We start from the raw sequence: 13,491 nt of genomic DNA on the forward strand, positions 1-13,491 counted from the left end.
GGTATAGTAAAACCGCAAAAGAGATTATACTAGTTATTCTGTTCTCAGATCCAGAGTTGAATATATTATTAGTGTTATTTTTTACTATCTGAGGTTAGTTTTTGAGTCCTGATCTTATTTTATGTTCATATCATCCGTTTGCATTTTGTTATGAAAAGTTCCTATGGCTAAAACAAAAAAGGACAACATAACTTGAGTATGGGTCCTTGGTTAGTTTACTGACTACACAGAATATTCTCTATGTCTCTTGAATTCAGTAAAATATTAGTTTTTTTAATTGCTGTGAACCAAATACATGTTTTGGCAGACTTTATTCTGTAGCTTCCAATTTGAATTCTGAATAATTTCAGCCAGTGGCAGCCTGTTCATATTTGCTCATTTTTTTAACTTCCCTATAGATCAAGAAGTGATTTCGTTTTCTCAGAAAGCAATTAGTAGCACCTACTTCCTAGACACAGTTCTGTATCAGTGAGAACCACCATCTTCCTCAAAGTAAAACCTTAAAGAAAAGTCGTAGTTTAGATTTAATCAGGCACTGGAGCCAGAAAGCATTGATAATTCATTCTCTCCTTCCGAAAAATAAGCCAATTTCAAGTTGTTTAATTGGGCTGTGTTGGTATCATTTATAGGTACTTCTCAGCAAAAAATGAGAAGGGTTGACCAATTTGCATTTAAAGGGAGTAGCTAAAATCATTTCCTATCCCTACTCCAAATTTAAGCATAAGTCGATCACCGGATAATATTGTTTTGGTTTTGGACAAAAAATTACACTGACCAGGCGTATTACTGTGTTTTCTCTAAAGACAAAAATATGTTGAAAAGCAAATCCAATTGGTTTTGCTGATAAATCATAATCAATTTCAACTCAAACTGATGTCAAACAATTCATACTATGCAGAAACAAAGAGGGAAACCTGAAACAGTGTTCCCTTCTGGGGAAACATGCATTGAGTGTAAAAGTCTATCAGGCCAAAACTAAATTAGAAAACACTGACATTATAATTGTGAAACATTTATTTGTATAATGTTCAACTATCTCTATGGAGATAATAATAAACCTTGCTAAGTCCCTATTAAAAACAGATCTCTTTGATAATGTTTTCCATTTATTATTAAAATGACTTTTAGTCAGATACCAAAAGCAAAACCAGAATTCTATTCTTTAAAATAAGCAAAAGAGGGGCATCTGGGTATTTCAGTTGGTTAAATGTCCAACTTTCGCTCAGGTCATGATCTCACAGGTAATGAGTTCAAGCCCCACATTGGGCTCTCTGCTGTTGGCTCAGAGCCTGCTTCTAATCCTATGTGCCCCCTTCTCTCTGCCCCTCCCCTGCTCACTCTCTCTTTCTCTCTCAAAAAATAAACTAAAATAAAATAAAATAAGCAGAACATTCTTAGCATTTATTGAAACTCTTTTAAAAATCTGATTGTTTAGACTTCTACTGTAGTTCCTACATATAGAACCATATTCATGGCTTACTAACAAAAAGTCTTTTTGTCAGATTTCTGGAATGTATAATATTGATACATTTCAAGCCATGGCCTTCGACGGTTGTTACCATGACAGCAAGACTGAAATGGACCAGACTTCCTTTTCTCTACACTCAGAAGAGGACGCCATGCGAGGAAGATCCACAGGTAGCCCCAGCACAGATACATCTCAGATAAAGAGAAGACAATCCTTAGGAGGGCATATTGGTGCAATCATTCTGGAAAATAATCATGTCATTGACACCTACTCAAGGATTTTATTTCCCACTGTGTATATTGCATTTAATTTATTTTACTGGGGTGTATATGTGTGAGGAAGAATTCCCAATGTATAATACTCATTTTGGAATCAGAGTAGGTTAACAACAACAACCACAACAAACAACTCTTGACTATGAGTTGGACTGTACTTGATTCAACTGGGAGTCAGCCAGTCAGTCACCTCTCTTGGCCTATAGAGGATTTTAAAGTTGACTGATTTACATCTAGGAAGAGTTTAAGGTCCCTGGAGAATTTGATTCCATACATAAGAGTCACAGGCATGCATATTACAGAAAAATTTCCACAGGGATGGGCTTTGTAACTACTTCGCCTAGACCCTCCTTGCTTTCTAAATGTAAACGTTTTGTATTTAACTAAGCAATAAAGCTGGACTATGACAATGATTCAAGAAGCATTGATTCTTAGTGCTAGCCATGTGCCATGCTACCTGACAGAGTTGAATCCTTGTGAGGAAGAACATCAACATCAAGGTGGGACCATGGACACTTATACAGCTGAGATGTACATGAAGAGCTTCCCCGTCCATCTCCAATCAAGTCTTTTATCTTATTTCACTATTAAATTTCATATATTATTGAGTCCAAGAGCAAAACATCTAAACTTTGCTCCAATCCTAATATTAAATTAATATGTCAATCTTCAGTAATAGAATCTTGTATTTTACAGTTGAGTCATAGCTTTCATAGCTTTCGGGAGGCATTTAGTGAATTAGTTACTGTATTTACCAAATATTATTGACCTCCTGTATAAGCCAGTTACTTTATCAGGTGTTACGTAGTCAAAAATGAATATAAAACGGCATTCCTGCTATCAGTGAGTGCGCAGCCTATCAGGAACAGTGAACTGGTAGCTTTCATAAATAATAAATATAATAATTACAATAGATGTAAAATAGAGGCTTGTACACTATGCTGTCTGAGTTCTGAAAAGGGATACCAAAACAAGGAAAAGAACATCCATGAAGGGATGTGGAGTTCTCAGTTCATAAATGACTGAAGATGCTTCCAGACATGGTATTGAGTGAACAATTGAATGAAATTTATATATCCCATAGTAATCCCATAGTAACGTTGGTTGAGCCAAGTAAATCAGGTCAAGTGGGTATTAAAATAAATGTTTGTTAAGTAGAAAAACCTCTAACAATTAGCATTCATTTTGTAGACTGGTAGTGTGCATGCTTTTGTGTTAAGTATTTTGTGAAAAAGATTCCATTTAGAGATCAGCCCTCAGTAAGAAGTATGAAATATTTTCCCTTCCTGTTTTGACTTTTGGCATTGAATTAAGGGAAATAAATTAAATGGTGTGTTACATTAAGTGTATTGACATTTATTTCACCATAAAGTGAACCAAAATGATTTGAACTATTTTGTGCTAGGTTAAAAGACAAGTAACTTCCTGCTTATTTACCAGTAACATTGATTTTGGTTCTCTTCTGTGAGTGACATAGGGTTCTAGAAACTTATTTTCCTCTTGGGCACAAAAGTTTTAAAGGCAAATCCCATCTCTATCATAACTTCCCTCACAGGCTAATTCTGGGATACTTCATTCTATTTTCTTAATACAACTTCTCTAATTCCTTCAGAATTTTCCAAGGATTATATTTTTCTAGGAAACTGTCCAAAATTGAACTAATATAATTTATTAAAACCCTTGTCCATTTAGTTATGGATAGACAATAAGTAAATTAGAAAACTAATAGTTTTTAAGCTTGACTTAAAAGGAATAGTAATTTTATAGGATTATATTTTCAGAATACAGAACAGATTAATATACTAGGTGTTTCTTTGAGAATTTGTAGCTATTATTTGAGGAGAGTTCTACAGTTGGCTTAACATTTCTGATTCTTTTTTTTTAATTTTTTTTTAATGTTTTATTTATTTTTGAGACAGAGAGAGACAGAGCATGAATGGGGGAGGGTCAGAGAGAGGGAGACACAGAATCTGAAACAGGCTCCAGGCTCTGAGCTGTCAGCACAGAGCCCGACGCAGGGCTCGAACTCACGGACCGCGAGATCATGACCTGAGCCGAAGTCGGCCACTTTAACCGACTGAGCCACCCAGGCACCCCATTAACATTTCTGATTCTGACATACTCTGTATACAACTGATGTTAAAAAAAAAAAAAAAAAAAAAAAAAAAAGGGAGAGGGTTCCTGGATGGCCCAATCAGTTAAGTGTCTGACTCCTGATTTCCGCTCAGGTCGAGGTTTCTGAGATCAAGTCCTGAGTTGGGCTCTGTACTGACAGTGCAGGAGTCTGCTTGGGATTCTCTCTCTCCCTCTCTCTCTCAAAATAATTTTTTTTAAAAAAAGGAAAAATCTACAAATGAACAGAATAAATCTATACTGTTCCCTTCTTCTCTTGGGTTCCTCAGATGTTACTGTTTTTCTTCTACTTTGAACTATACCATTCAGAATGTCTAAAGCTTTCCCTGGGCATATTTATTCCACAATTTCAAATCAAATGCATCGCTGAATACATCTGGCACTCTAGACTAATACATCTAATACTCTAGACTAATACTAATACATCTGGCACTCTAGGTCTCCACCACACTACTCATACACTCAGCATTCCTCTTGAGGAGTACTAATGCACAACTGTTGGCTGATCGAACATAACTTTTGTTAATGACTAGAAACAGTCTTTGCATTTTTCAGTAATGTCTAAAATACGCTTGCTGCTCAAGAGAATTATTAGAACATTCAGAATGAGCACTTGGGATTTTGGCCAGTCTTCATCTCCTCAAATCAGTGGCTTGTAGAAGACTGTGAGGGTACAACTGTTCCTGTGAACCTCATTTCCACTAAGGAACACCAATGTTCCTGGCTCTGTTATTTCAAAAAGAATGAAATCACAGTTACCTTGGAAATGTATGAGTGACAGACAGCATATAATAGTTACCTCATTTTGATTTTGACTTCATTTACTGATCACAATCCAGAACAGACTGCATGTGATTGTTCACTGAGGGATAAGCTTGGATAAAATGTGAGGATTTCAGAAAATAAGCTGCTTTCCAAGATTTAAGAAAAAGCCAGCCAGCTCTGTAAACTGCCTAAATATAGAAACAGGATATTTTATAGGGACTGCTCTGGAAAATCTATGAAAGATATATTTTTAACTTAATTTTATTGTTTTCTGATTACAAAAGAAATACAATTTCACTATAAAAATTAAAAATATCAAGTGGCAAAAAAAAAAATCCACTCAGAATTAAGCTGTTAACATTTAAAATTTTTTTAATGTTTATTTATTTTTGAGAGAGAGAGACAAAGAGAGTGTGTGTGTGTGTGAATGCAGGAGGAGCAGAGATAGAGGGAGACACAGAATCCAAAGCAGGCTCCCAACTCTGAGCTGTCAGCACAGAGCCCGACGCGGGCCTCGAACCCACAAATCCTGAGAACGTGGCTGGAGCTGAAGTCAGACAGACACTCAACTGACTGAGCCACCCAGGTGCCCAAGTAGTTAACATTTTAATGTATATTCTTAGAGTTTTTCTATGCATAACATGTATTTTTCCAATGGAATCATTGGTATATACTTGCATTTATTAATTTAATCACTTATATCATGCCAAACACCTTGCTAGGGATATGGTAAAGATGGACACTCCCTAACTAACTGAACTTACATTCTAACTGGGAATGTGTTTAACTTAGGCAATTTGTAGCCAGATTTTCTTCTCTGGATCATAAGCAACATTTTTTTAAAATGCAGCTTTGTTTAATTATTCTTTTCATAAACAACTTTCTATGCCATTTTTTCCTGCAAAATAATTTTTATATGCTGCAGAGCAATACTAAATGAGTGTACTGTAATTTATGTAACCCATCTTCTCCTGTGGGACTTTGGTTTTATTTCCTATTGTGTGTGATTATAATGGGCTGCAATTAGCAACATAAAGAATATTTAGAAGTCAAATTATTTTAGAAACAAAATTTTTAGCCATATCTGAAGTTCAGCATTTATTTCCTTTATAAGAATTCCTATTTGCCACTAGAATCTGTCATGTCAGACTCAGTTACCAGTCTGTTTATATGGATCTATATCCACTGGCATTCCCTTTATAGAAGAAGTTTAGACATTGTATAAAATACCGATTTAAAGCACTTCTATTCATTTAAATTCTGCTTTCTTCCATGATTGTTACTGCCATCACAAGCCTTTTTTGTAAGTAGGAGGGCAACGGAGATTGCAAATATTTGCATATGAGTTGTTGCACAATCATAATTTATGGTTACACTGTCTTAATTCTTGCAGGTGGATTACACACACACACACACACACACACACACACAATTTTTTAACATGGAGATTAATGAGGAAAGGAATTATACCTAATTCTGTAGTCATTATTAAGGTCAGAATTCCAATAAGATTAACAACACCCTCAAAGAAGCAAGGTTAAAAAGTGGTAAGGAAATTGCTATTTCAATTGCAATTCTATACCTGGTGCTGTTTCCTGGTAGGGCCGGAGGCAGCCCAGTCAGTGTTACATTCCAGCTATTTCATTTGCGTGATGCCTAGTCTTTCCCTATACACATTGCTTTAAAACAATCAAACTGTAAAGTCTTGCTTAATTTTAAAGTTCTATCACCTTCGAACTGCAATTTGACTTCCCTGAATTTAACAAAGAACTTGAAGATTGTGTTTTCTCTTATGAAGAAACTGAAAGAAAAAATGCACCAGATAATTGAGATGATTTTGTCAGGCTATTACACTAGGAAGGATACTCATTAATGAGGAACATCTCAAAATTAAGGAAGGGAGCCCAGAAATCCAAAAATACATAAAAACAAGGGAGTCTTACTCACTGAGGAAGGGTAGAGGTGGGTCTTAGAATATACGACAGCAAGTGGTCATTTCTCAGAAGACAAAATGGTGGTAGGGGGGCAGATTTTTTGACTCTTGCGATTTTCCAGGAACACACGGGCTTCTTCAGATGAGGTTCCACATTGTCAGTTGTTTTCCATTTCAATCTACTGAATCATAATGTTTTTTGATCAATAAAAGGGCTGTGTGTGGAAAAGGGATTTCACAGTCACTGAGAAAAATTACCATAGTTTTCTTTTCAATATATTGATAATTTGATGTAGGAAACATTGAACTATATTTTATTATCAATTAGGCCATTTGATGAATGTGCTATTACTTTTGATCCCAGGATCAATACAATTCATTATAGAAACTTATTTTCTACAAGAGTGCTTCAAAGGCTTTCTACAAAATTATGCTGTTAGTGGCTCACTCCTTGCCTTAGGCCATCCAAAGGAGATGATGTTATAATGTCATTAATAAATATTTTTAAACCTATTATGAAGTAGTAATGCTTTCTGAAGTTCGATACACAAGCCTAAATTCTTTAAAAAATTTTTTTAATGTTTGTTTATTTTTGAGAAAGAGAGACAGAGCATGAGCAGGGGAGGGACAGAGAGAGAGGGAGACACAGAATCCAAAGCAGGCTCCAGGCTCTGAGCTGTCAGCACAGAGCCTGATGCGGGGCTCGAACCCCCAAGCCGTGAGATCATGACCAAGCTGAAATCAGATGCTTAACCGACTGAGCCACTCAGGCACCCCATGCCTGAATTGTTTAAAAGTAACACAATATTTTCAAGAAGACTAGCTAACTGAACAAGGCACGCTAAGAAAGGAAGTGCTTACATACATTAATTTCTTCTCTTCTTCAGAGAACATTAATGCAGGTGTTTCAAGTGTTTTACGCTCTAAAGAAGTGTTATGAACATAAACCCACACATCAAACAAATTTTTACAGCATTCACACCACCCCAGAATAACTTAAAATATGTTTTGTTAATTAGGTTGTATGTTGGGTGAGGTTATATTTAAATTAAATGGTAACTCAAAGTGAAAGAAACCTGAATACCTGCTAAAGAGCTTTTAAATGAATATGCAGTTCAGGTACACAGTGAAGAAAGAGGTTTTCTAAAAAGAGCTCTAATAATTTAATGTGACTTATAGAGATAATGTGAATTTGAAGTAGGAGAGAAAAATAAGGCAAAAGAAAGGAGAACGGTAGAAGCTAAAAATGTGGTTCATTTCACAAAACAAAGTTCTGTGGTATGTGTCTTATGGGAAGATTTGGATTTGAGGGCAAAATTAATTATATTTAATTATTTTGGGTGATATCCTGGTCTAGATTAATACAATCAGATGATTATTGCTCATTTGCACAAAAGATTGTGTGTCTTTGGGCAATCAAAGTAATTAATTGCATGTTGGTCACCAAGTACTCAATATAATATGCCATCTTGACCAAAGTAATCAAATTATTTAAGTTATTAGGATCATTTGATTCTCTCATGACATTAACTCTTACTCCTTTTATGCAGTAAATTCAGTGGTGGAATTTCTGTTGAGTTCTACCTGACTAATGTAGATTAACCATTTATTATATTGCTGAACTATATTTTACATGAAATAATCTGAATTTGTTGGGGGTACTGATAGAATATGGCTTTATTTTTAATCAATGACTGTTTAATATGCTTTATTAGCTACAACTTCTCTGCCCCTTGCTGGCATCTCAGGTAGATCCCACAGCTTTTTAGATACTGTGAATTATCAATCAATCAATTAACAAGCACATATAGACATATACATACAAACAAAACAGCTTGATGATGGAGATTTGTTTTCGGGTATAAAGCCTAGACTGATTTCAGTGTGTTTTCACTTTTCCCACCTCAGACTTAAACCCTGAACTGGGGAAATTGTCCTAGGAAGAAGGTAACATCTGCTCTAGTACAGGCCTCTCTCCTACCCTTTTCCATTCTACCAGGTTCAAGGGCAAGGAATGGATGGGTGAGATTAGGGATTGGCAAAAGTCTTTTTACTTAAATGGTATAATGTATTTTAGTTCTTTGCTTGGTTGATGTCCTCTAGGGGGCAGGTACACCTGGTTTCCTGAGCATGAAACCAGTATCCTCACACGAGGCCCCACCCTTGGGGGTTAATGCTCTACAGTTGCCATCTTGAAATTCTTAATAATGTAATCTTTAAATTTATTTTGTAAGTAAAGTCTGTTGGAACAACAACGCGTGTACCCAGGTTTGGCATGTGCAGTTCCGCTTCCTGTGGGACAGGTTCTGGACGTCACTTTCCTGCCTCCTTCTTCTGGTCCCACCTGAGGCCCACCACTGCTCTCTTCCCCTGGCAGGGGCTTGTACGTAGGTCCACACATACCACAGCATTTCCCTGCCCTGGGCTGGCAGTGCCCTGGTGGGTTTGAAGAGTGTTTAGACTGGAGCACACCTCTTACCCACCCCCTATCCAGGTAAGGTGTGAGTCCTGGGAGGTTATAATCTCCTGAGGTTGGCCAGTCTGCTTTGGGTTGGGACCCTGACCAGTGAATCAGGAAGATTGACTTCTCCACCCCTGGCCTGAGCACAGCAGTGCTGGTCCAGTGGTTAGCAGGAGGGGGTACTGAGTAGCCTGTGGGCCATGTGCTTCCGTGCATGTGTGGATGCTGAGCGGCACCGCAGGGTCCTCCCATGCCTGTGAATGTATGCACTCACCTTTCAAGTATTCCTGTGTTTTCTAGAACATGACATTGAATAGCAAATAAAAAACACCCACCATTAGCGAAGAGAGAGACTGCAAAAGAATCGTTCTATATTTTAGTACCTTTAATGGCACTTCCCTCTTCTTTTGGAACAAGGAGCTTCACATACTCATTTTGCACTTGGTCCCACCAATAATGTAGCCATCCCTGGTGGCAGGTGTTCAAATGTTGAAGCTTTCAAGGGCTACTGGTGAATGTTCTTTGGAGGTCTACATGCTGTGGTTCATTAAAGTTAACCCTTAGATCTCTGACCTCGTGTGACTTCATGCTCCTTTCCTGTCCATGCCAAAGTTTATGCATCTATTTTTACAAATAACAGTCTATAATTTTCTTTCTTAAAAGGGTTATTTTCCTTTTCTATATTTAGAAGCAGTTTATGTAAGGTATATTTTTCTCTTCCTTGAAAGTTTAAAAAGATTCATTAGCAGACCTGTCAGTTCCCAACAACTACACCTTTGAGATCAATCGATGGGTCATTATTAGGTCATTATGACAAAAAAATTTTAAAGAAAGATAAGTAAATGAATGTACCATCACCATGTGAGTCTCTCTCATCCATCTATACATGTTGTGCTAGTCTCCCAGGAAACATTTTTCAGTTGGAGCCTGTTTCCTTTTTAACAAAGGCAATCCAAGCAGTATGAACAGAAAACACCTGTGTAGGATTACATCTTATTTTTATAAGAATCATGGACAAGTTTATTTCAGGTTTTATGGGTAACATATTAAACAACTTCTCTCTCTGAGGGAAAGAGTCACTGGCCAAAACCCAAGGTGTATTTTCATTTGCAAGTGCTTGGCTATTGAAGAAGAGAGGTGTGTAGCATCATTTAATTAAAAAAGTTATACAGCCTGTCACTGACTTTCCTACAGGCATAGGCTATACAAGAAATCAGACTGTAAGTCAGACAAGAAAATGGGAATACTAACCCAATCCAATTTTGTAAACATTGAGTAACTACGCCATGCAAAGCTCTGTTCTAGTTCTCAGAATAGATGAAAGCAATTTCCTGGCTCCAAAGAGTTTAAAACATAGCTATAGGAATATTGATTTCAATGAGATGTATCATAACTATAATTTTGGAAGACCTCAGCCTGGGTTTAAAAAAATGTGGCTCTTTCTGAAGTTAACTAAGTCTGACCAAGATTATTCATGGTGATATGGCTATGTCAGTGAGAAGGTGCCCTGTTCACGAGTATAGCCAAGGAAGTGAAACATATACATGTAAAAGCCTCAGGTGCATTTAATTCATTCTGTGGATCATGTTCAAGATGTTGTAATGGATTTAACAATAATGCCTCTCAGGTGAATAGCATTCTACAGTTTTAACACTCTTCTGCTTACTCTGTCTCACCTGAGACTCACAGCAGCTTTATGAGTTAGACAAACAAAGCAAAATTAACCATTTCTAAGGTGCAGAAAATGAGGCTCAAAAAGAGGATTAGTCGATAGGCAGCATGGGATTTAAGCCCCAGATGTGCTATCCAATGGCTGTATAATTTTGAGCAAGTTATTTAACCTCACTATGTCTTGGTTTCCTTATATTATATATATTGTTTGCAAAAGTTAGGATGATAATAATGGTACAGGTATTAAATAAAATCATATAAAAGAAAGAAATCACTTATATCTTTTCTGGACCAAAGTGAATACAAATACAATACAAATACGTAGGGGGCAGTATGCATGATTCCTGATTTTTCTCCTAATACCCTGTGGAAATTGGTGCACAGACCTTTAGGATTATAGAATGTGAGAGCCAGTAGGGATAATAAGAATTATCTGGTTCAATCTCACCTAATAAGTGAGGAAACTGAGCATTAGCAAAAAGAGAAAGTTAAGTTCATGTACTTCGCATCTCTTCCCCCTGAGTAACCTTAAAAAGTACACTCACACAGCATAATTCTAAGATTCTTTAAGCCCAGGATCATTCTGATTGGCAGTGGAGAAAGGACAGAGATGGGTTTGTGCAGCCTGACACCCAGGCAGGGCAGGCCCAGTGGGGAGCCCCAGTGAAGCGGCCAAAACCTAAAGTTCTATAGTAAGAACAGCCTAGGAAATCACAGGAGAGGATGACAAACTTGGGTTTGAAATGAAGCAACACAAAGCAACACAAAGGGTATAAACATAAAACACTCTTGCAGAAGTGCAAGTTATTTTTGTGAGAATCGTAGACAAGTCTATTTCAGGGTTTCTGTATAAGGATGGAATTCTCTGCTCTTTCCTATCATCTCAGCATCTTGTTCCCAGGCTCCACGGGAGGATCACTAGTCTATTGATTCAGATATCTGGGGGCTTCTTCAGGCCCTTCTGGGTAGGTCTGGGTCACTGAGCCATCTATGACTCAGCTATCTACGACATTGTTTTTATGAGAAAATAGATTACAGAAAGAAAATAACTGACTTTTTAATGACTCTGGAATAGATAAGTTGGAGACTGCATAGTGGCCTGCTTCTTGTCCTCTGGAACAACTTTAAACTCAATGGACTAAAGCAAAAGATAAAAAAACAAAGTACTCAAACAGTATGTTAGGAATGCCATAGATTCTGGAAGCTCTTCTCTCACATTCCGCCCCCCCCCACCCCTTTTCCTCACTTCTCTCCCTCCTCCTTTTCTTTGTAGACATGCCAGCCATTGTGTTTAGGTCTGAAGACTGAATGAGCATAACCTTTTTATTTCTTTTTTCTTTTCTTTGCTTGCTATGCTAACAAATCTGAATTATAATGACAGTATCAGAGAGAACACATTGAAAGACTAATTTTGCATCAGGGGAACTCCTATACAAGATGTATGATTTTCCCTAGCAGAGCCGACTTCAATATGTACTTTTGTTCTGTCAGGCACCCTAGTGACGATTCTCCGTCTAGGAGATGGTTTTATTGGTGTTGACATTGAAACTTTTCTTTATACAAACACAAAGTGGTGCTTTTCCATATAATGGACATGGGTAAGAATTTACCATTTTCTGAATCCTTGTAACATCAATACTGTTCTACATTATCTTGATAGATGTTTTGTAGTCAAAATAAAGAGCAAAGTACATTACCAATATAATGTCAAGTGGACTAGATTTTTTTAAAGTCTCTTCCGAAAGACAGATCTGAGAAAGTCTTTCCCGAAAGACTTAGCTCTTCCAAATCTAAATGTGACTTTGTGCAAGTTAACTTCTCCAGACCCAGTCTTCTCAACTGTAGAATGGAGGTAAGCGCAAGATTGTGGTGAGGATGGAGTGAGGAGTCCCCGAAACAATTAGCATGGTGCCTTACAGCAAGAACTCAATTCAGGTGTTGCTATTATTGTTAGTTTCAGACGAGTGTTAGACAAGGCTGTACTTTGTTCCCATTTGCTCACGTGTCCACATCGATAATCAGAGCTAGTCATTGGTCTCAATCATCCTGACAGAATGAAATAATTTCCTTTAGGTCCTCTTTGGCTGTCTACAGAGCAAAGAAGGACACAGGCCAAAGCAGAGATGTGACATTGATCTCCGTGCTCAGTTGGTCCAGCCTCCCCACCCAAACGTTTCCAATCAGTTTGTCTGTCTAAAGGACAGAGCCGTAGGCCAAAATTAAATAATTGCTTTTGTTCTTCTCTTCTATAGCTATCGTCACAAAGAATTTCCAGTATCCTTTTAAGCCGGGATTAATTCTGACTCTGGAGCAACGGGATATAAATTACAGTTGACAGTACAAAGCAGTACAGCTTAGCATGGAGAGCCCAAAAGAAAGCGATGGGAGAATCTGGACCTCCGACTCCCTAAACTTGGAAAGCTCTCGTCTCCTCTCTGCATCTGGGTTTCTCCATTCATAAAAAGAATAGGGTCGTACTATAAAACAGTTGCCCCAAATCCAGAGACTCATCCCGCCCCAACTCAAAAAAAAAAACAAAACAAAAAACCAAGAAACCATGCATTTCCTTTAACACCAAAGGGGAAAACGTGATGGCGCGAAGACCCAACACCTGCCGGTACTGGGCGCCAGAAGTACCTACCACCCGCGGCCTGGCGCGGGGTGGAGCCGGAGCGGGAGCGGGAAGCTCAGGCAGGAGCCGGAGCGGGCCGCCCCCCAGCGTGCGCACGCCGCCCCGCCCCGCCCCGCCCCCAGCCGCTGCCCCGCCCGCTCGCGGCCGCGCGCA

At 38.0% G+C, this 13,491-nt stretch overlaps 1 protein-coding gene across 1 annotated transcript in view; it reads left to right on the plus strand.

Annotated features, from left to right (window-relative positions):
* GABRR3 (gamma-aminobutyric acid type A receptor subunit rho3) overlaps nucleotides 1–1,805 on the plus strand; it is a 46,991-nt gene extending 45,186 nt beyond the window's left edge. Inside the window, exon 9 of the mRNA XM_030330128.1 lies at nucleotides 1,503–1,805. Within this exon, the coding sequence (XP_030185988.1) occupies nucleotides 1,503–1,805 (303 nt within the window). The remainder of the gene's footprint in view (nucleotides 1–1,502) is intronic.
* The last annotated feature ends 11,686 nt before the right edge of the window (nucleotides 1,806–13,491 follow it).

This window comes from Lynx canadensis, chromosome C2, assembly GCF_007474595.2.
Source record: "Lynx canadensis isolate LIC74 chromosome C2, mLynCan4.pri.v2, whole genome shotgun sequence".
Taxonomy (NCBI): domain Eukaryota; kingdom Metazoa; phylum Chordata; class Mammalia; order Carnivora; family Felidae; genus Lynx; species Lynx canadensis.